The 20,953-nt window shown below is 37.9% G+C and overlaps 2 protein-coding genes across 5 annotated transcripts in view; one reads left to right on the top strand and one right to left on the bottom strand.

Moving 5' to 3' along the window:
• The window catches only part of TRIM24 (tripartite motif containing 24), a 117,103-nt gene that overhangs the window by 70,700 nt on the left and 25,450 nt on the right, over positions 1 to 20,953 (top strand). For 2 of the 3 annotated variants that reach the window (XM_061414838.1, XM_061414836.1), the window contains exons 7-9: positions 2,912 to 3,058; positions 12,750 to 12,867; positions 15,420 to 15,688. In XM_061414838.1, coding sequence (XP_061270822.1) covers positions 2,912 to 3,058; positions 12,750 to 12,867; positions 15,420 to 15,688 — 534 coding nt within the window. The remainder of the gene's footprint in view (positions 1 to 2,911; positions 3,059 to 12,749; positions 12,868 to 15,419; positions 15,689 to 20,953) is intronic. The other variant, XM_061414837.1, reaches the window with a different exon arrangement.
• SVOPL (SVOP like) overlaps positions 15,682 to 20,953 on the bottom strand; it is a 134,316-nt gene continuing 129,044 nt past the window's right edge. For both annotated transcript variants that reach the window (XM_061414844.1, XM_061414846.1), the window contains one exon: positions 15,682 to 16,085. In XM_061414844.1, coding sequence (XP_061270828.1) covers positions 16,014 to 16,085 — 72 coding nt within the window. In that variant the 3' untranslated portion in view covers positions 15,682 to 16,013. The remainder of the gene's footprint in view (positions 16,086 to 20,953) is intronic.

Consider the following 20,953-nt stretch of genomic DNA (forward strand, 5'->3'; position numbering starts at 1 on the left):
CACAAGATGACCACATCTTCAAATCTCTAAAAGTGAACCTGGTCATCAGTATTATTTTAAATCAACTTTATATGTTGACTTATAATTTTTACAACCACTTTAGTATTCTTGTCAGTCTTCATACCTTTCTCCTGCTTCATAGGATCCTCCTCTAAGGCAAATTAATGTAATCAGTGTTTTCTAATAACTTGAAAAATTCAGCCAAATAGTTATTATTATAGAAAACAAAGACATTTGGGCTTCTGATTCTCAATTTGCAACATCTCTAAAAGTCAACAGAATTTCTATTCTTTCTAGAATGTCTCCAAAGAAACACTGGGTTTTGTGTGGTCAGAAAGAGCCTAGCAAATCATCTCTGAACTTAAGATTAGACGCAACAAAGCCATCAATAGTCACTGCAGTGACTTAATTCAGTTTGGAGTCACTCAGTTGTGTCTAACTCTTTGCAACCCTATGGACTGTGTAGCCCACCAGGCTCCTCCATCCATGGAATTTTCCAGGCAAGAATACTGGAGTGGGTTGCCATTTCCTTCTCCAGGGGATCTTCCTGACCCAGGGATCAAACTCAGGTCCTCCACATTGCAGGCAAATTCTTTACCATCTGAGCCACCAGGGAAGCCTCTTAATTCAGTTTAGCATGTATGTATTTTCCAAATTTGAAACCAACTAGGGCCAAGATGTAGGTTCACTTTTTCTATTGAGAATATAATTCCATATTGGAGTATAGCAATTTTACTTAACATTTCTTAGAGCCAGTGGAAGGTCCTTTTTTCTCCTCCTTTCTGTACCAGGTAAAGGAGACCTTGGGGATAGAGACCTTTAAAATAGCCCACATTTAGTGGGGTTTTCTTCTACTCTGGACTGACCTATGTTCTTGCTTATGTACTTCCCTTGGAGAAATTCTGTAGTCTGCTTTTCTGTGACTTTTCTGAGAGTGCATTCGTTCCATTAGTCACTGTATCAGTTGGTTCATGGCAGTTTTCAATAGACAAAAATTATATGCTTTCCCCTTTTTTTCCTTACTACATACAAAGCATAAATGTTGTCTACCATGTGGCATGACTTGGCACAAAGTAGCTGCAATCAGGATAAGAGTGCCTGAAAGGAGAAATCATGTCTTTGAGTAAATCATGTGATCTGGTAGCTTTACTCGATTGCTGGGTGGTACACCTATTTTATTTTTTAGTATTGAATTTAATAGTCACTTGCTTTGTTAAAAGGCTTCCCAGGTGGCGCTAGTGGTAAAGAACCCGCCTGCCAATGCAGGAGACATAAGAGACATGGGTTTGATCCCTGAGTCAAGACCATCACCTGGAGGAGGGCATAGTAGCCCAACTCCAGTATTCCTGCCTGGAGAATCCCATGGCAGAGGAGCCTGGTGGGCTGTAGTCCATACAGTCACAAAGATAGCTAATCCATGGTTTTGTACCTTTATGGATACTGGAAGATGGATGAACAGAAACCTAAATCCCAGAATATGTAAAACCCAACCCAAGACCTTGGGCAGCACAGATGAGGTAGCATCAGGGGGCTGACTCTGACACTGGAGACATGATTTTTACTTCAATGAAAGTGATCTTTTGTACCTAGGGATAAGTGATAAGTTACTGTCACCTGGTTCTTAGAGGTGGTGGTTATTTTAATTTGGTAATCTGAAAATGACCATTAAAATGTGTTCAGTCGCTCAGTCGTGTCCAACTCTTTGCGACCGCATGAATCGCAACACACCAGGCCTCCCTGTCCATCACCAGCTCCCTGAGTTCACTCAGACTCACATCCATCGAGTCAGTGATGCCATCCAGCCATCTCATCCTCTGTTGTCCCCTTCCCCTCCTGCCCCCAATCCCTCCCAGCATCAGAGTCTTTTCCAATGAGTCAACTCTTTGCATGAGGTGGCCAAAGTACTGGAGTTTCAGCTTTAGCATCATTCCTTCCAAAGAAATCCCAGGGCTGATCTCCTTCAGAATGGACTGGTTGGATCTCCTTGCAGTCCAAGGGACTCTCAAGAGTCTTCTCCAACACCACAGTTCAAAGGCATCAATTCTTCGGCGCTCAGCCTTCTTCACAGTCCAACTCTCATATCCATACATGATCACTGGAAAAACCATAGCCTTGACTAGACGGACCTTTGTTGGCAAAGTAATGTCTCTGCTTTTGAATATGCTATCTAGGTTGGTTATAACTTTCCTTCCAAGGAGTAAGCGTATTTTAATTTCACGGGTGCAGTCACCATCTGCAGTGATTTTGGAGCCCAAAAAGATAAAGCCTGACACTGTTTCCACTGTTTCCCCATCTATTTCCCATGAAGTGATGGGACCAGATGCCATGATCTTCGTTTTCTGAATGTTGAGCTTTAAGCCAATTTTTTCACTCTCCACTTTCACTTTCATCAAGAGGCTTTTTAATTCCTCTTCACTTTCTGCCATAAGGGTGGTGTCATCTGCATATCTGAGGTTATTGATATTTCTCCCGGCAATCTTGATTCCAGCTTGTGCTTCTTCCAGTCCAGTGTTTCTCATGATGTACTCTGCGTATAAGCTAAATAAGCAGGGTGACAATATACAGCCTTGACATACTCCTTTTCCTATTTGGAACCAGTCTGTTGTTCCATGTCCAGTTCTAACTGTTGCCTCCTGACCTGCATACATATTTCTCAAGAGGCAGGTCAGGTGGTCTGGTATTCCCATCTCTTTAAGAATTTCCCACAGTTTATTGTGATCCACACAGTCAAAGGCTTTGGCATAGTCAGTAAAGCAGAAATAGATACTTTTCTGGAACTCTCTTGCTTTTTCCATGATCCAGCGGATGTTGGCAATTTGATCTCTGGTTCCTCTGCCTTTTCTAAAACCAGCTTGAACATCAGGAAGTAAAATGTGTTACATGCAGACCTAATTTTGAAACTTTTTTTCAGAGTCTTGCAAAAGATCATCGAATGAAACTTATGCAACAGCAGCAGGAAGTGGCTGGACTTTCTAAACAGTTGGAACATGTCATGCATTTTTCTAAATGGGCAGTTTCCAGTGGCAGCAGCACAGCATTACTTTATAGCAAGCGACTGGTAAGATCAACTGTGTGGTTTAATATAGAGAGATACAGTGGAGTTACTAGAATGCTCAAAATTTAGAAATGTTCGTTAATCTATACTTAAATGCTTTTTACCTTTTTCTAATTTTTATCAATCAAAATATTTTGCTTTTAAAAAATCTTTAAACTCCCATGATTTAGGTGCATCTTCAATTCATTCTGCCACTGTCACTTCTATTTTGTTCTTTTCCAAATTTCCCTTAGTGACAACTGAACTTAATACTAACAATAATGATAATGGTAAACATTTCCTGATAACCTGTAGTGTGCCAGGCACTTAATTCTAAGCACTTCATGAAATATTTTATTTAAACATTTACATCATTTTTATGAGATGGGTGTGCCTATCCACCCCCATTGTATGAGTGATGAAACCAAAGCATGAATTAACACGCGTAAGACCACTCAAAATTCTAACTTGGACATCCGAACCCAGAGGCTTTGTTCCTCTTGTCAACACTACATTGTTTACCCTGTCAGTGATGTGTGGTGCTGGATATTTCAACCCCATTGCTACAGACAAGTGGCTGTCATTTGTCCAACTATTTTCAGAATAGTCTAGAACCTTGCTACTGAAAATGTGTTTACTGCATACTAATTACCTGAAGATTCTGGTCCAGTAGATGTGATCTGTAGTTCTAACAAGCTCCCAGGTGATGCTAATGCTGCTGGTCTGTAGACCACATCTTTAGTAGCAAGGACGTAGAAGACATTTAGCCGTGGGAGTCACACTATATAAGCATTCTTAAAAACTCCTGCTCTACTCATTTTAAAGATTCCACAGAGATTTATATTTTGAAATAAAATTATGACATCCAAATCTGTTTTCTGTTCACCTACTCTGTTTTGTGGAAGAAATTTTGTATGACTGTATTGAAATAAGGAAATGCATTTCAGGATAAACTTTTGTAAACTAGGTTCAAATATTGAGTGACTTACTAGAAAACTGATTTTAACTATTTCTAAAACTTTCTAATCATGAATTATATTCAACTCTTAAGATTTTTTCTTTTATAATTATCAATGATATGTTCTCTCAATCTTGAGCTGTTTTTTCTTTTTCTTTTTTTACCGCTTCATTAGTCTAATGAAAAACAGCTTTTATACAGTTCATACTTTTTCTGTTACTTATATTTTCCTATAAGTCAAACAAAACACAGATAAAGGAGAAAGTGAGAGAATTGTCCTCTTCTCTACTAGACCCATAATGAATATTTTTATTTGTACATAAGAAAACATATTTGCACAGATAGTCTCCTTATCAGTTTAATAATGTTTCTCTAATTTTATTCTACGATTTTGTTTGTGATTATAATAAAACAGTAAAGTTAGAGGATAGGATTACTTAATCTGCACAATGAGCTCTTGAAATAGAGAGGGAAACTGTTCTCTGTATTATACACAAGAGAAAATAGACACAAGGAAACATAAGCAACCAGTATTACCAGCTTCCTGACTCACTGAATTGTGGTGGGCCTTGCTGCATCACTGGCAGCAGATACAGATAGTAAAATAATTTACCTGTGATGAATGTAGAGCTAAAGCTTATGATTACTTGTAAACATTTAGAAGGATTTTTATCCTAAGAAAATTTGAAAGTCACTATATTATGCAACTCTGTCCTTTAGAGCTTCCATGCTTCGTAAATATAGACATGTTTTCTCAGGTTATTCCCCCCCCCCCCAGTTATTTTTTAAATAATGTCTTTTATATGCTTAAACATTAAAAAGAAATGTCTTACTGGCCTGAAATTTCAAGCTTAGCTTGAGATTCTTAGTTCATTTTTTTTTTTTTTTTTGCAATAGGAGTTATACTCAGTAAAAGGCCAAACCCATTGGAATAGGAGAATCCTTTCAGAAGTCCAGTTTTAAATATATTTGAAAACATTTTCACAGTATTTCCCTAGGGTTCTTCTCTCATCTGTTAAACATTCAGTTTATCCTAACATTATTTAGAAGAAAGGTAAGAAATACTGACAGAAGAGACCAAGAGAGTATACTAGCAATAGGTATTTTTGTAATACTAGTGACTAAGAAACTGTTAGAGTATATAAGTAGTAAAGTAGTTAGAGTATATACATAGTAAAAGGAGATTCCACAAGCTTTTTTACTCCCTTTCCCTTGTCCGCCCATATAATTAACCTTCAAAGACCTTCTTTATGTTTCTTGAATATCTCATTGCAGTTCCTTACTTTTAGTCCTCAGTGCTCAGAATAGATCATGTTCTTTCCCTGGATTACTGTTACCCTTCCTCAGGATGCTGTTTCTTTTTAGAGCCTACCGGGTTTAGTTTAGATTTGTCTTCCATTCCTTTTGGCAGCCTTCCATGATCAACAATGGGTTGGATTAACCTTCCCTGTGTTTACAAAGCCCTTATGCATATATCCATCATACTGTTACTTATTTTTATCTACTGTTGTTACATTTGCATATTTTTCTTTGCATTCGATTGTTTTCCCTTTTTTTAGATTGCACTGGGTTTCCAGTGCTCTGGGCTTGCTCTAGATGCAGTGAGCAGGGGCTCTTCTTTGTTGCAGTGTGTGGGCTTCTCCAGGCACGCAGGCTTCAGTAGTGTGGCACACAGGCTTAGTTGCTCCATGGCATTTGGGATCTTTCTGGACCAGGGATCAAACCCATGTCCGCCGCATTGGCAGGCAGATTTTTATCCACTGGACCACCAGAGAAGTCTGACTTTTTACTTCTTTAAGGGTAGAAATTTTATGTTACCCAGTGCTTGATATATAGGAGTTCAGTGAAAGATTGATAGTAAATAAATAAGGTATTAGATAATATCAACTGTCAGAAGCTATAAATAAATATATATAAAACTTTGTTATATTTTACAGGATTAGAAACTCAAATACTAAATTTCTTTGTTTATTTTAACTTCAGTAGAAAGGAGGCAGTATACAGTATTGCCATCTCAAAAGCTATTCTGACATCTTTCATATTTTTTTAATTTTGTCTTTTGCTTTTTGAACAGTAGCTAAGTTTTCAGTGTGAAACCTGAGTTTACTTAAGTTCAGATACATCTGAAGACATCAACAAATACATTTAATGACCCATTATTTATCTTTTACACTAGTCAAGGTTTATGACTCCTCAGAATTATCTCAAACGTGCATCAAGGGGTTCAATAAGTATAATGGTTTATATTCGAGATGGGTAATATAATTTGACAAGAGGTTTTATATATTTACATTGAATGTCAGTAAAATACAGCAGAAATTGTTATTTAAGATAAAGAACAGAGTTTGGCCAAATTTAGTATTACTTTTAGACCATGCCACAACTTAATTAGCAAATAGGTACTAGTTATCTGAGTTAAAAATAAATTCCATGTCTTCTAGTTTCTCATCAGCAAAAGAAGGAATTTACAGCATAGTACCTCAAAGGAAAAATATAGTGTTTCCAAGTGATCTGCCTCATAGTTCCTCTAATTAAAGCTGATTACCATCTAAGGAAGTGCTTAGGTTTCTGACTTAATTTGGGGGGGCAAAAAAGCTTTATTTTTCAAGTTGCAAACTAAAACTCATATATTTGAAGTGCTAAATTACTGTAGTATGCCAAAAAGGATTGTTAAAATAAGAATGATCAACTCTACTTCCTGGCATGGAGCCTTTAGCATGGTGACTATGAAGACACAGGGTAGTGAAGAGGGTTGGGGGACCACATAGAGGCAGCCCTAGCCAAAGGCATCAAGTGGTGAGTGGGGAACACAGAGGTAGTAAGCAGAGTGTCATTTGGATTTTGGTTACATTAAGCAACAGAGTATCAGTAAATGGACTGAGCAAGTAAGTAAACATATTGAGGGCAATGGCAGCCAAGTTTTGGTTTGTTTGTTTGCTTTTTCCTGCTAGAGAAGATACTTAGAAATGTAGAAAAAAGAATAAAGCTATAAAGATCCCTAAGATAGAGGTATAATTATGAACTCAGTTTAATAAAGGTCCTTATAGTCAAAGCTATGGTTTTTCCAGTAGTCATGTATGGATGTGGGAGTTGGACCATAAAGAAGACTGAGTGCCAAAGGATTGAAGCTTTTGAACTGTGATGTTGGAAAAGACTCTTCAGAGTTCCTTGGACTGCAAGAAGATGAAACCAGTCAATTCTAAAGGAAATCAACCTTGAATATTCATTGGAAAGACTGGGGCTGAAGCTGAAACTCCAGTACTTTGGCCACCTGATGTGAAGATCTGACTCATTAGAAAAGACTCTGATGCTGGGAAAGACTGAAGGCAGGAGAAGAAGGGGACGACAGAGGAGATGGTTGGATAGTATCAGTGACTGAATGGCTGTGAGTTTGAACAAGCTCTGGCAGATGGTGAAGGACAGTGAAGCCCAGCGTGCTGCAATCAATGGGGTCACGAAGAGTCGGACTCAACTGAGTGACTGAACAACAGAGTTTTATGCATATACACAGATCTGGAAGTAATTATAGATGTATAAGTATGTATGTGTATGTATGTATGTTTGCTATACTCAGTAGCAATGAACCCACTGTCCTTCAGATGTGGGTTTCTAAATATCAAACAAAATGAGGGAAAGTGCAAGTTGTACCCAGAACATCTTGAACTGATGAAATGAGGAAGACTTGTCAAAAAGACCAGGATCCAGCCTAAGTGGGTCACCTTGGGCACACCCACAAATTTGAGGCTGAAGCTAAATAAACAGTGAGTTACAACACATTGGATTAAGTAGGAATAAATGAGCCCATGATAAGAAAAATAGGCAAATGACAAGGGAAGAATTTATGGTGAGAATATAAATAAGTAGAGAAAGAATAGTGAAAATAAAGAAGCACATTTGGTCACTGTCTTAGTGAAAGCGTTGGCTGCTTAGTTGTGTCCAGCTCTTTGACGCCATGGACTGTAGCCCGCCAGGCTCCTCTGCCTATCCTTGGGATTTCCCAGGCAAGAATATTGGAGTGGGTTACCACTCCCTTCTCCAGGCTAGCTTCCCAACTTAGGGGTTGAACCTTGGTCTCCCTCATTGCAGGCAGATTCTTTACTAGCTGAGCCACCCACTCACTGTCTTAGAGGAAATTCAAAAGGAGTTATCGCTGGGTACTAACGTAGTGAATTAAAGCATTGGTGAGGAATAGGGTTTTTGTATAACCCTAAAATACCTCTCTGCAAATATTGATCAGTTATAAACAGAGTGGTGAATTTACAGTAGAGAAACTGGGCAGCAGAATGACTAGGTGATGAAGATTAGTATCAGCAATGGTTGGACAGTTTATATCCTGCCTGAGCTTCTAAATATGATGCCCTGAGAAGTGCACATTATCACTTGTGTGGCTTTCCTGACAAGAATACTTTACCTATACTGGAGGAAATACACTCAAACCCAGGTTGAAAGTCATCCTACTGAGTGTAAAGCCTGAAATCATCAAAGACATACATGTCAGGGAAAGGCTGAAGAGACATGGCAACTGAATACAACCTATATTCCTAGTGAGCATCCTGGAAAGAGTCACTGTGGAAACAATTGGCATTAGAATGAAGTCTCTGGGTTGAGTGGTCGTGTTGCAACAGAGTTGCTTTCTGAATTTGTACTTTGTTGCTTATGCTAGAGGATCTTTGATTTAGAATATAGACACTGGAGTGTTTAGAGGAGACAGAACCTGATGTCTTCAGCTTGCTCTCAGAAGGTTTGTAAAAAGACTGGTAATAGCAGTGTCTGTGCACAGGAACCCCTGAGTGAGCCCTGAAATAAATGTGCTTATTAACAGTTGGGAAATCTGAGTGAAGAGTTATTTTTACTTTTCTCCAATTTTAAAATTACTTCAAAATAAATTATTCAATTTTAGAAAATGATAAAACATAAGGACTTTATAAAGGAAAAATTGGGGGCATCATTCTTTTGATTAGCATCTTATTGAGAATCTTCTATAGTGAGAATTGCTAAGATGCAAAGAATTAAGGAAGCAAGAAAAACTTAGGGAAAAGAGCATTGTGTTAAGTGCTGTTTGCCAGACACTGTGCCATGTACTCTACATTGTCCCAGAATAAATGTTTTTTTACTCAGAATTTAGTATAGCTATTCAACACTTATTGAATGCCTGTTTTATTTTTAAGGCAGTATTCTAAATACTAAGGGAACAGAAAACAAAGCAAAATATCTGCCCTTAAAAAGCTGCATTTTAGTAAAGAGAGATAGACAGTACCCAAACAAGTAAAATATATAGACCATTGCATGATGTTGAGTGCTGTAGGGAAAACAGTAAATTAAGGGAAGAATCTGGGTGCATTGGGGTAGGATTGTGGTTTCAGGTAGGGAATTCTAGCTAAAGAGGGTGATATTTGAGCAAACACCTGAAGAAGGTGACAAAGCAAGCCAGGCACGTACTCGCAGAGAATATTCAGGTAGAGAACAGGTACAGACGGCAAGTGAGAGAAGATGGGAGTTACTTGTGACATGGACAAGGAGGCCTAAGAGGAGCACAGTGAATGAACACACAGTAGGAAGAGTAAGTACTGAGATACAAATTTGAGTTGTATAAATGATGAGAGTGGATGAGATCTCTAAAAGTATGTGGGTGTAGGAGAAGAGAGAGCAGTTGCAAGACCCCCTGGTGTGGGAGAGGAGGAGGAACCAACACGGGAGACTGAGATGTGACACTGGGACTCACACCTATACTCAGTGACCTTAAAAAGTAGCAGCCGGTGAAATAAGGGGAAAACCATGAGACTGTAGTTTGCTAGAAGCCAAATGAAGAAAATGATTTACTTCCATGAAGGCCAAGTGATCACCTGTGTGAAAAGCTACTGAAAGCCTGAGGGGAGAAAATTGCTGAGTAGTGTCTTTGAATCGGCAAGGGTGTTGGGCCCTATTGCGCAAGTGTAATGGCTTCCCTGGTGGCTCAGATGGTAATGAATCTGCCTGCCTACAATGTAGGAAACCCAGGTTTGATCCCTGGGCCGGAAATCCCCTGGAGAAGGAAATGGCGACCCACTCCAGTTTTCTTGCCTGGGAAATTCCACAGACAGAGGAGCCTGGTGGGCTGTAGTCCATGGGGTTGCAGAGAGTTGGACATGAATGAGCAACTAACACTTGCACTTGCATGAGTGCGTGATTCGCTTTAGCTGGAAGCCTGGCCCGTTAATCCACTGTGATAGGAGGGACCACCAGTACTGGTAGGTGGTGGAAGTTTGTGGAAGGTCTCTGATCGTTCCTGTTTGTTTTTTTTTAAGATGCTGGAGGTTTGGTAAGAGATAGTCATTTGAAATAGTCCTTTAGGAGAGTACGGACATGAAGGATCAGAGGAATGTCATATGATAGCCTGTCAACCTTAGTAAATGGGCTGTGTTTTTGAAGTCCGATCAGTCCCTTTACCAGTCCAATTACAGTCATTAGAAAAGATTTAACCAGTGTTGTTTATTGGTTGTAGTTTCAGAGAAAGATTGAGGAGAAAGTGTGTGTAATTTGACATGTGAGAGAAAGGTGTTGAGGATATATGCAAGGAAATGATTATGAGGATTACTCCTGGGATTTAAGCTGGATAAGGAGAAATTGATGGATAGTGTTGGACATGACTGAGCGACTAACACTTCACTTCAGAGGGATATTGTAAGATTGGAAAGTAACATAAAGTCAAAGGACAGGAAAAATTTTAAAGAGCAAAAGTTCATAGGACCTTTAGGGTTTGTAGGATTATTGGGATCTGGGCACTAGAGGGAACAATCTGGAAAGAAAGGTCATCTAATTGTATATTAAAATCATCCAGAATTTGTTGTTCAGTTGCTAGGTCATGTCTGACTATTTGTGACCCCATGGACTGCAGCACACCAGGTTTCTGTGACCTTCACTCTCTCTCACAGTTTGCTCTAACTCTTGTCCATTGATCGTGATACCATGCAAGTATCTCATCCTCTGTTGCCCCCTTCTCTTCCTGCCCTCAGTCTTTCCCAGCATCAGGGTCTGTTCCAGTGAGTTGGCTCTTCATTTCAGGTGGCCAAAGTATTGGAGCTTCAGCATCAGTCCTTCCAATGAATATTCAGGGTTGATTTCCTTTAGGATTGACTGGTTTTAATCTTCTTGCAGTCTAAGTGACTCTCAAGAGTCTTCTCCAGCACCGTTGTTCAAAAGTATCAGTTCTTCAGTGCTCAGCCTTCTTTATGGTCCAATTCTCACATCCATACTTGACTACTGGAAAAACCATAACTTTGACTATGTGGACCTTTGTTGGCAAAGTGACGTCTCTGTTTTTTAATATGTGATCTAGGTTTGTCATAGCTTTTCTTCCAAGGAGCAAGCGTCTTTTAATTTCGTGGCTGCAGTCACTGTCCGCAGTGATTTTGGAGACAAGAAAATAAAGCCTTCCACCATTTCCAGTTTTTCATCTTCTATTTGCCATGAAGTAATGGGACCAAATGCCATGATCATAGTTTTTTGAATGTTGAGTTTTAAGCCAGCTTTTTCACTCTTTCACCTTCATCAAGAGGCTTTTTAGTTCCTCTTCACGTTCTGCCCTTAGAGTGGTATTATCTGCATATCTGAGGTTGTTGATATTTTTCCTAGCAGTCTTGATTCAAACTTGTGATTCCTTCAGTCTGGCATTTCACATGATGTATTCTGCATAGAAGTTAAATAAGCAGGGTGACAATGTACAGCCTTGATGTACTCCTTTCCCAATTATGAACCAGTCGGTTGCTCCATGACTGGTTGGAACTATTGCTGCTTATCCTGCATACAGGTTTCTCAGGAGAAACGTAAGGTGGTCTGGTATTCCCATCTCCTTAAGAATTTTCCACAGTTCAAAGACTTTAGCAGAGTCAGTGAAGCATCAGTAGATGTTATTTTTGGAATTCCCTTGCTTTTTTTATGATCCAGCAGATGTTGGCAATTTGACCTCTGTTTCCTCTGCCTTTTCTAAATGCAGCTTGTACATCTGGAAGTTCTCGGTTCATGTACTGTTGAAGTCTAGCTTGAAGGATTTTGAGCATTGCCTTGCTAGCATGTGAAATGAGCACAGTTGTCTGGTAGTTTGAACATTCTTTGGCATTGCCTTTCTTTGTGATTGGAACAAAAACTGAGCTTTTCCAGTCCTGTGGCCCATCTAGGATTATGGCAGAAATAATATTGGAGATGGTGATCATGAGCCAAGAGCTGAACTCTTCAAAGACTGAGAGAGAATGACTGAGCATTCACTGCGGACTGCAGTGTGGAGGAGGGTGGGAGGTGGTGTGATGACTGAGATTCACAGCACAGGAGCAAGGAGAGCCATCCTACTAGCAGGCCTGGTTAAGGCTGTACTTCATGTCCTGAGCAGATTCATTTGTATTTTCTGTAATCCATTAGCCCCCTAATCTCTACTCTGAATCCTTCTTTGAGAGAGTAAGTAAAATAAAAGCAGAATGTGATTTTACTTTACAAATATATGGTTGGTACATCTGTGAAACTTCTGTAATTCAATGAACTAACTTTAACCTGTCACTTTAGGATAGGTTTGTTTTGTGTTCAACAGTATAAGTAATTGTACTTCTAATGCATTTTTGAAGGAAAACTGTGTTGTTTGTCTACTTTTTATAACTTACATATGAACACTTGTTTTGTGTTGGCATATATGTGATACAGAGAGCATTTTTTATGTATTTGTTGGGAACTTGATAAATTATTTGCCTAATAAAGACTTGGATGCTTAGTTGTCTCTCTGCTTTCTTCTAGATTACGTACCGGTTACGGCACCTCCTTCGAGCAAGGTGTGATGCTTCCCCAGTGACCAACAATACCATCCAGTTTCACTGTGATCCTAGTTTCTGGGCTCAAAATATAATCAATTTAGGTAGGCTGTTATGTAGATTTTCTCAAAGTGCCATTTGTTTCTGGAACTCTTAATGATTATGAGATTGTTGAAAATGTATTCCCTTCCACCCCCTAAATATGTTTATTATCTTATTTTAAAGCATGAATTTTTCCTGGTATTTCATTAGTGTGTGTATATGTGTGACGCATGCATGAATATAAACACACATATAAATATGTGGGTGATATGAAACATCCTTTTATTGACTCAGTGTCTAGACTTCTGGATTTAGGAGTTGTTTTTCTTCCTCAAGCAAGTAGAATCTTGCTTGTGCTGTTAGTGACATATTTATCAGAATAGCTATTAAAACTCTTGACATGTGTCTGCCATTAATATAGTACTTTTTAGAATGTTTTCTGTTAAAACAGTATTTCTCATACAATTCTTGGCTTACTCAGTCTTGAGACCCAGTTGTCAGGTACTAATGTTTCATTTATTTGCTTTTTCTTGCTAGGGAGGAATTCTCTCTCTCTGTTTTTGTTTTTTTTTTTCTTTTATATAATAATTAAATAATTTTTAACCTCCTAATTGAAGTGTATCATGCATATAGATAACTGCCCAAATTTGAAGTACTAGAGTTATCAAAAAGGGGGACTTTCGGTATCATTTGGTAACATCACATATCCTTGCAGGCAGTCCTTGTTACATTATGTACTAGTAAAAAAAAATCTTCAATTTTTGCCTCCTTTCTTAATTTCTCACAGGGAAATTATAGAAACAAAAATAAGAATTTCATATACATTCTTCATTAACCACCTTTTGGCAGTTTTTGGGCTCATTGACTTTGTTTCAAAATCATCAAATAGGGTTGCTCTCTCATTCTCTAAGCTAGATTCTAGGTAAAAAAGAACTGGCTGGAAAGAGAGCCAGAGCTCTCAGAACACTCCAAGAAAGAAAGAAATAGGCTTACATAAATCTCATCCATACGTGAGAACAGAAAGAATGGTAATAAGGTGACCCTTTGAAGAAATGATAAGGTGACTCCTCAGCACAGTTTAGAAGTACATATTTATTGATTGATAAACATAGCCAGCAGCTAGAATCATACATATTCTCATCTATATAACTAAAAAGAAGCATCTTAATACAAAGCATGTATATAACTATCTCTTACCCTACTCTACCCTCTACCACATACGTAGCTATACAGAGAATCTATCACAGTTTTATATCCACAGAAACAGTCATGTCAACTTATATGTACTTATAAGCATATCACTTAAAACATAGTCCACATGATGTAGACATAGGTAAAATTAAGAAAATATGTAACTGTACGCACATGAGTGAATATAGTTTAGGTAAATCTGAATCAGCAAAAACAAAAACACCTCTTATTTGTGAGGAATTTGTAAGACAGTATCCTTTACTGTAGGACTTTCCAGAGCTGTCATATATAGCTCTATAAATTGTCATTTAAAGTGAGATTGACATTTTAAATCTTCTAAGAAGGATACAACTTTCCCAAACTTGTTTATTTATGGCTTCTGAGAAACATCTTATAGACGAGTACAAGGGAAAAGTAATGTCTTGGACGCGTATTCAGTTTAGTGTCTTTGTGACTTTGGATAAGTTGTTTGGTCTCTCTGAACCTTAGATCCCTTATCTGTATGAAGGATTTTAACAATACACATAGATCTCCTGTCATGGTACCTAATATGGAGTAAGTATTTAATGAATGATAACCATATCTTTAAGGATGCCTATGCTTAGTAAATCAGAAATCAGACTTTTAACTGAGTCTTTGCTATTGAAGAAATCAAGCTTTGCCCTACTCTTGGACCAGACCTGTAAGAGGTACCCTTAATCTCTTTTTAACAGTGTAGTTATAAAGCATGGTGTTCGCCATCAGAGAACTAACATAGTTTGCACCGTGAAGGTATAAAGAACCAGCTGTTGTTGTCATTCAATTGCTAAGTCACAGAGAGAGAACTGAATCAGAAATACTCTGTGGTATTGTTCTCACATCCAGTGTCAGGTTTGCGTGTTTTGTTTTGATTATACAACAGCAGTTCTCACAGTGTAGTCTGAAGCTCCTTCAGGTGATAATAGGTCTCCCTTTTCCAAGTACATACCCATATATGGCTGGGTTTTCTGCGTGTATTTCTATTTAAACAATATATTAGATAATGCAGAAACAGTTATGAGAGTTCAGCTATTAAGCCAGACATTTAAAGAGATGTTTGAAAATATAAAATAGTGCCATTCATCACTAAACTTTTTTGAAAATAAAAATAAGGTGTTTTTTTCCCCATAAAAATATGTTACTTTGGGTTGTCACTTTTAAATGAATTAGTATGGAAAAATGTTTTTTTAATTCTCATTTCTAGTTTTGAATATGGTAGATTTTGTTTGATAGACCCTACATAAACAGAAACTCTTAGGAGTTTCTATCATTAACCATGTAAAGGGTTCCTAAGACAAAAAGAAGTTCCTTGGAAATCCTGAAAATGAGCAAAGATAGCCTTTTACAAAATATGGTATGTTACTATCAGAAAATCTTTAGAACTTAACTTTTTCTCTTTGATTAGGTTCTTTAGTAATTGAAGATAAAGAGAGTCAACCACAAATGCCTAAGCAGAATCCTGTCGTGGAACAGAATTCACAGCCACCAGGTGGTTTATCTTCAAACCAGTTATCCAAGTTTCCAACCCAGATCAGCCTAGCTCAGTTACGACTCCAGCATATGCAGCAACAGGTAATGGCTCAGAGGCAACAGGTGCAACGGAGGCCAGCACCTGTGGGTTTACCAAACCCTAGAATGCAGGGGCCCATCCAGCAACCTTCCATCTCTCACCAGGTAAATTTGGAAGCAGGCCTGTCCTAACTTAGATAACTATAGTACAGTTATATTCAGCAGCTCCTAAAATAACCAAGGTGTCCTTCCTCCATGATTTAAATGTATGAATTTATAAAAATTTGTCACATCAAGGGTCCCTAATTTAACTCTAGTTCTTAGCCTTTCTGAAAAAGAAATTAATGGTTTATTCAGCTGGGACATCTATTCTTATCTGCTCTTTGTCGTCTTTATAACAGAGGATAAGTGATTGCATTCCTGAATAACCCATGCATATGATTGATGGGAAAGTTGTGTACCTGTAACTCATAATCGTTACATTAGTGCTTCAGGATGACTGATGCTTCAGGTATCTGTCCTCTGAAGATGCAGCGTTTAGAAAACCCACTGCATCTGGAAACTAGGACAGAATGAAATAGAAAAGGGTAAGGGGGTGGTTTGTTAGAAGTCTGCCTTTTTCAAAGTTTATTTCTGAGCAAATGTTCCAGGCACCATTCTTTTTTTTTTTTTTTTTTCAGTTTTGTCATCTTTTTATTTGTATTATTTCTTAATTCATAACAAAGATTTCAGTCACTGGTGGAGAAATGGGAAAAGCATGTGTTTATTTTCTACTTGTCCCTCTAAAGGGTTTGAAGAACATATGCATGTAAATTCTACTTGTGATGTAGAGTGGGTGGAAGAGTCTACACATGTGTTCATATAGTCATAAACTCAACAGTACTAACAATACAGTAACAAGTTCACAGCATGACTCATGATCCTGTGGATTAATTACCGTACATTAGTTAAGAACAGTTGCAATATTAGTATACATTTCTGCTGTTGTTATAGAAGCTTCTATCCACTCCATTTAAGAGCAAGTCTTTTTTTTTCCCTCATGCACCATTCTTACTTTAATGTACAAAAATTGTCTCGTTATTTTCAGTTCCTTTTATTTATTAATTTATACTCCCTGTTTCTCAGAATTTGAACTGATTTACAGTAAGTGACTCAAATGAAATGGCACAGGGATTAATAAGTATTAGTAACGTTCAAAGCATGCAGAACTAGACTAAGAATTCTCATTATGCTTAAGAACAGGACTTAGCTCAGTTTTTGATCAACCAAACAAAAAAAGAATCAGGAATAATATCTATTACTTGATTAAAAGGAAACATCATTAGAGGAGAAATTTTTTACCAGTGTTTTTTTTTTTAGCACTAAGAGGAATGTATACATAATGCAGTTCTTTTATGAAAAAGCAATTAAATGGCATAATAGCGTGTTTTGGTAGTAGTTATTCAAGACAGATGATCTTCACAGGAGACTTGCTTCAACCCTGAATAAGACTTATGGGCCTATGAATCCTGATTTTGTTAAATTGCTTCTGTGTAGGCCTGAGGTGATTTTATTTGTGATTTATGGCTGTCTGGTAATTTGATTAACAAGATATGTCAAATCCAAGAGAATATTAATTAGTATGACCAGTTGATTATTGCTCTCGAACTTTGTTTTAACCCAGGTTTTAAAAGGAAGTAAATAGCAAGCAATTTAAGAGGTCTTTGTTTGGTGAGTGTTCTGTGGGAAAAAAATGTATACACTTTCGATCCCAGGAGTGCCACTGGCAGAGTTGAAATTTTGTTAAGAAAATGGAGAAATTCTTTTGTCACTCCCCTCCCAGACTGCAGAGTAACATATTGCAGATAGACTGCAGAGCACCCAAATTGTTTTAGACATATATTTGACGAGGAAAAGAGAGAAAATATTTACTTACTGAGTGACTAGTGCTAAGCATTTACATGATTGATATTTATCTTAAGTATCTGAAAGATGGTAAAGTGATTTTTATTACTTTATTAACCTGAAACAGGATAAATCCATCATTTGCATTAATTCCCTTTTCATTAAAAAGTGAGGAACTGAGGCAGTTACTAGATTCTGTGTGACTCAGTCACATTCTCAGAAACAGCTATTTATAGAAGCAGTAACCAAACAGAGGTGACCTTGATAGAGCCTTTAGCCTGCTTATCTCAGAAATTTATGTTTGATCTTATTATTTCTTTCTGTGGTATACTGCTGTATGATTGTATATAATGTACAATCTTTATTATACAGCCTAATTTTCCCGCATATCAACACATTTGACCCTTGAACAATTAATTCAGGGGTTTGAAGCACTGACCCTCCATATAGTTGAAAATTCACATATGACTTATAGTCAGCCACCCCCCGCCACTCGCCATGGTTCCTCCACATCCACTGCTCTGCGTCTGAGGATTCAACTAAACACAGATTGTGCACTACTGAAGTATTCACTATTGAAAAAAATCCTTGTCTAAGTGGACCTGCACAGTCTAAACCTGTGTTGTTAGGATATCAGCTGTAATTTTCTCATCTTTATGTCATTACTTTGCACACTGCTCTTTTTCTGTCTCCTCTCAGTGACCCCTGAGCCCTCTTCTAGTACTCTCATCTCTCATTTTTATCTTCTCTCTACCAAATATCTGCTCCTACATTTTTCACTCATCAGTTTTTTCCCTCTTCTTTAAACTTTTACACTGCCCTGCTTACCTGCTTTCTTAGTTCTCTAGCAGTTTATTTGCATGTACATCTGGTAAAATATCTGTTTGTAGACAGGTGTATATGTGTGCCTCTTTGTCATACTCTACCTCTAGCCTGAAGACACAGGTCAATTTAAAGGCCTGCTCTAAAAATTGCTTACACAGGAGTTCCCTGTTTCTTCTTTCTCTGAAAGTAGCCATGTAATCTGAATGATTAAAGAGCTGGGTGATACAGAGATAGACTACATAGTTATATGACTGTGTGGTACAAACTAATAAACACTCTGCATCTCTTGATTGAGTGGTGTACAGTATACTCTGTCGTACTGCAGTGGACAGCTCGAAGTTTGTTAAATCTGAGTCTGTTATTGTATACCTTATGGTTCTCACTCCTGGGCCAGATTTACTATTCTGCAGAGATACTCTCATTTATATGTATATATTAATTTTCCTAAACAGTGAGTGGATTTTAGAAGGACATCTGCTATCCTTCATGGTTATACTGACCTAGAGTAAAATTACCACCTATAATAATGAAAGTATTTACAGTGAGGGTGAGGATAATGATGAATATGTGTCACTTTACTTAAGCTCTCAATTATTTCTCTATTCTCTCCCTTTTTTCCTTCTTGCAAGTTAATTCCATTTAATTAAAATAGCACTGGTTTTGCTATTTCTTTTATGTTCATAACCAGTTTCTAGTCCTGTTCTTTCAAGTTACTTTTCCTGTCATGGGGTTCTTAGAAATTAACTCAGTCAACGATAACAGTTTAGGGAGGAGATAAAAATCAATCACCTTAGATCTTTCTACACTGGGCTTCCTTGATGGGAGAGTGGACATCCAGTTCCATACTGATTTCTCACAGGAGTATAGTACTCTGGCATCAAATGTCACTTTTTTTTCCACCCCCAGAATGTCATTTCTTGACTGAATCAATATATAAATCCCAGTCAGGGCAGGAGTAGGCAAAAGTTTTAACTGCTTTTGTTCTCCCTTAAAGATCATTTTGAGTGCTTTTCCACTTTTTAAAAAATAGTCTTTTGGATGAATTTAGAAGTTTTCCACTATACTTCCCAAATTATTTTTTGTTTGTTTCTGTGTTATAAAACCCTTCCAGTGAAAAACTTTAATAGAAGAATCAAAAAGAATTGCTATGGCTTCAGCCTTCTGTAAAATTTTGGCATTTTCTCTTTTTCTCATATTTTTCTATTCTTCATCCACAGAATTTCCTTTGATCTTGAAATAGTGTCTAAGTCTACTTTTCATTAGGTCTGTAATTGCTGGTCACTCTTGTAAGTTACTAAGTGTGAACCCAGTGCCAGCTAATTTGCAGGAGAGGAATAACAGAAGACCTTTACCCAGAAAAGGAGATAAATTCCAAAAATGAGAGAAAAGAAAAGAACAAAAAGAGGGCAGGGCTACACTTTATAGCTGTCCACCTTAAGATGTTGCTACTTCAGCTTTATAAATTCATTTATTTGTCCCCCCTTTGAATATGGGGGTTAATAGTTCCCTTTCTGAGAAGTTCTGGTCATATACAGTTAAGATAGCCTGAAAATAAGTATTTACTTTGCAATAATTTGCCAACCTTTTGTGGAACCTTGGTAACCAAGGTTACCTTTTTTGTGGAACACTGGTGTCAGTTTCTAAGGATAGCATTTGTGAGCAAACTAAGCTTGTCCTTACCCTGACCTGTAATCAACCAACGCTGTCCTTGAAGGATTTCCTTTCAAAATCTGTTTTCTTTTAGAGAAACTCATCCTCTAAACTGTAATTAGTACCTCAATCCCCAGTTAAACACCAGAACATGTTTGACTAATGAAATGGCAGACTAGTGTTGGATTAAAACCATAGTGCTGCCTTTAATGAGTTGCGTGACCTTTTTTCTGGTTATCCCAGCTTTTTAATGTTTACTGTCCTGATTTGTAAAATGGTGGGGGTAGGGGAGTAATAAAGAGCCTCTTGATGAAAGTGAAAGAGGAGAGTGAAAAAGTTGGCTTAAAGCTCAACATTCAGAAAACTGAGATCATGGCATCTGGTCCCATCACTTCATGGCAAATGGATGGGGAAACAGTGGAAACAGTGACAGACTTTATTTTTTTGGGCTCCAAAATCACCGCAGATGGTGACTGCAGCCATGAAATTAAAAGACGCATACTCCTTGGAAGGAAAGTTATGACCAACCTAGACAACATTTTAAAAAGCAGAGACATTACTTTGCCAACAAAGGTCCATCTATTCAAAGCTTTGGTTTTTCCAATAGTCATGTATGGATGTGAGAGTTGAACTATAAAGAAAGCTGAGCATCGAAGAATTGATGTTTTTGAACTGTGGTGTTGGAGAAGACTCTTGAGAGTCCCTTGGACTGCAAGGAGATCCAACCAGTCCATCCTAAAGGAAATCAGTCCTGAATATTCATTGGAAGGACTGATGCTGATGCTCAAACTCCAATACTTTGGCCACCTGATGCAAAGAACTGACTTATTTGAAAAGACCCTGATGCTGGGAAAGATTGAAGGCGGGAGAAGGGGATGACAGAGGATGAGATGGTTGGATGGCATCACTGACTCAATGGACATGGGTGTGGGTGGATTCCGGGAGTTGGTGATGGACAGGGAGGACTGGCGTGCTGCAGTTCATGGGGTCGCAAAGAGTTGGACATGACTGAGCAACTGAACTGACTGAGGGAAGTAATAATAAGATAACATATAAAACGCCATTAGCAAT

This window comes from Bos javanicus, chromosome 4, assembly GCF_032452875.1.
Source record: "Bos javanicus breed banteng chromosome 4, ARS-OSU_banteng_1.0, whole genome shotgun sequence".
Classification (NCBI taxonomy): domain Eukaryota; kingdom Metazoa; phylum Chordata; class Mammalia; order Artiodactyla; family Bovidae; genus Bos; species Bos javanicus.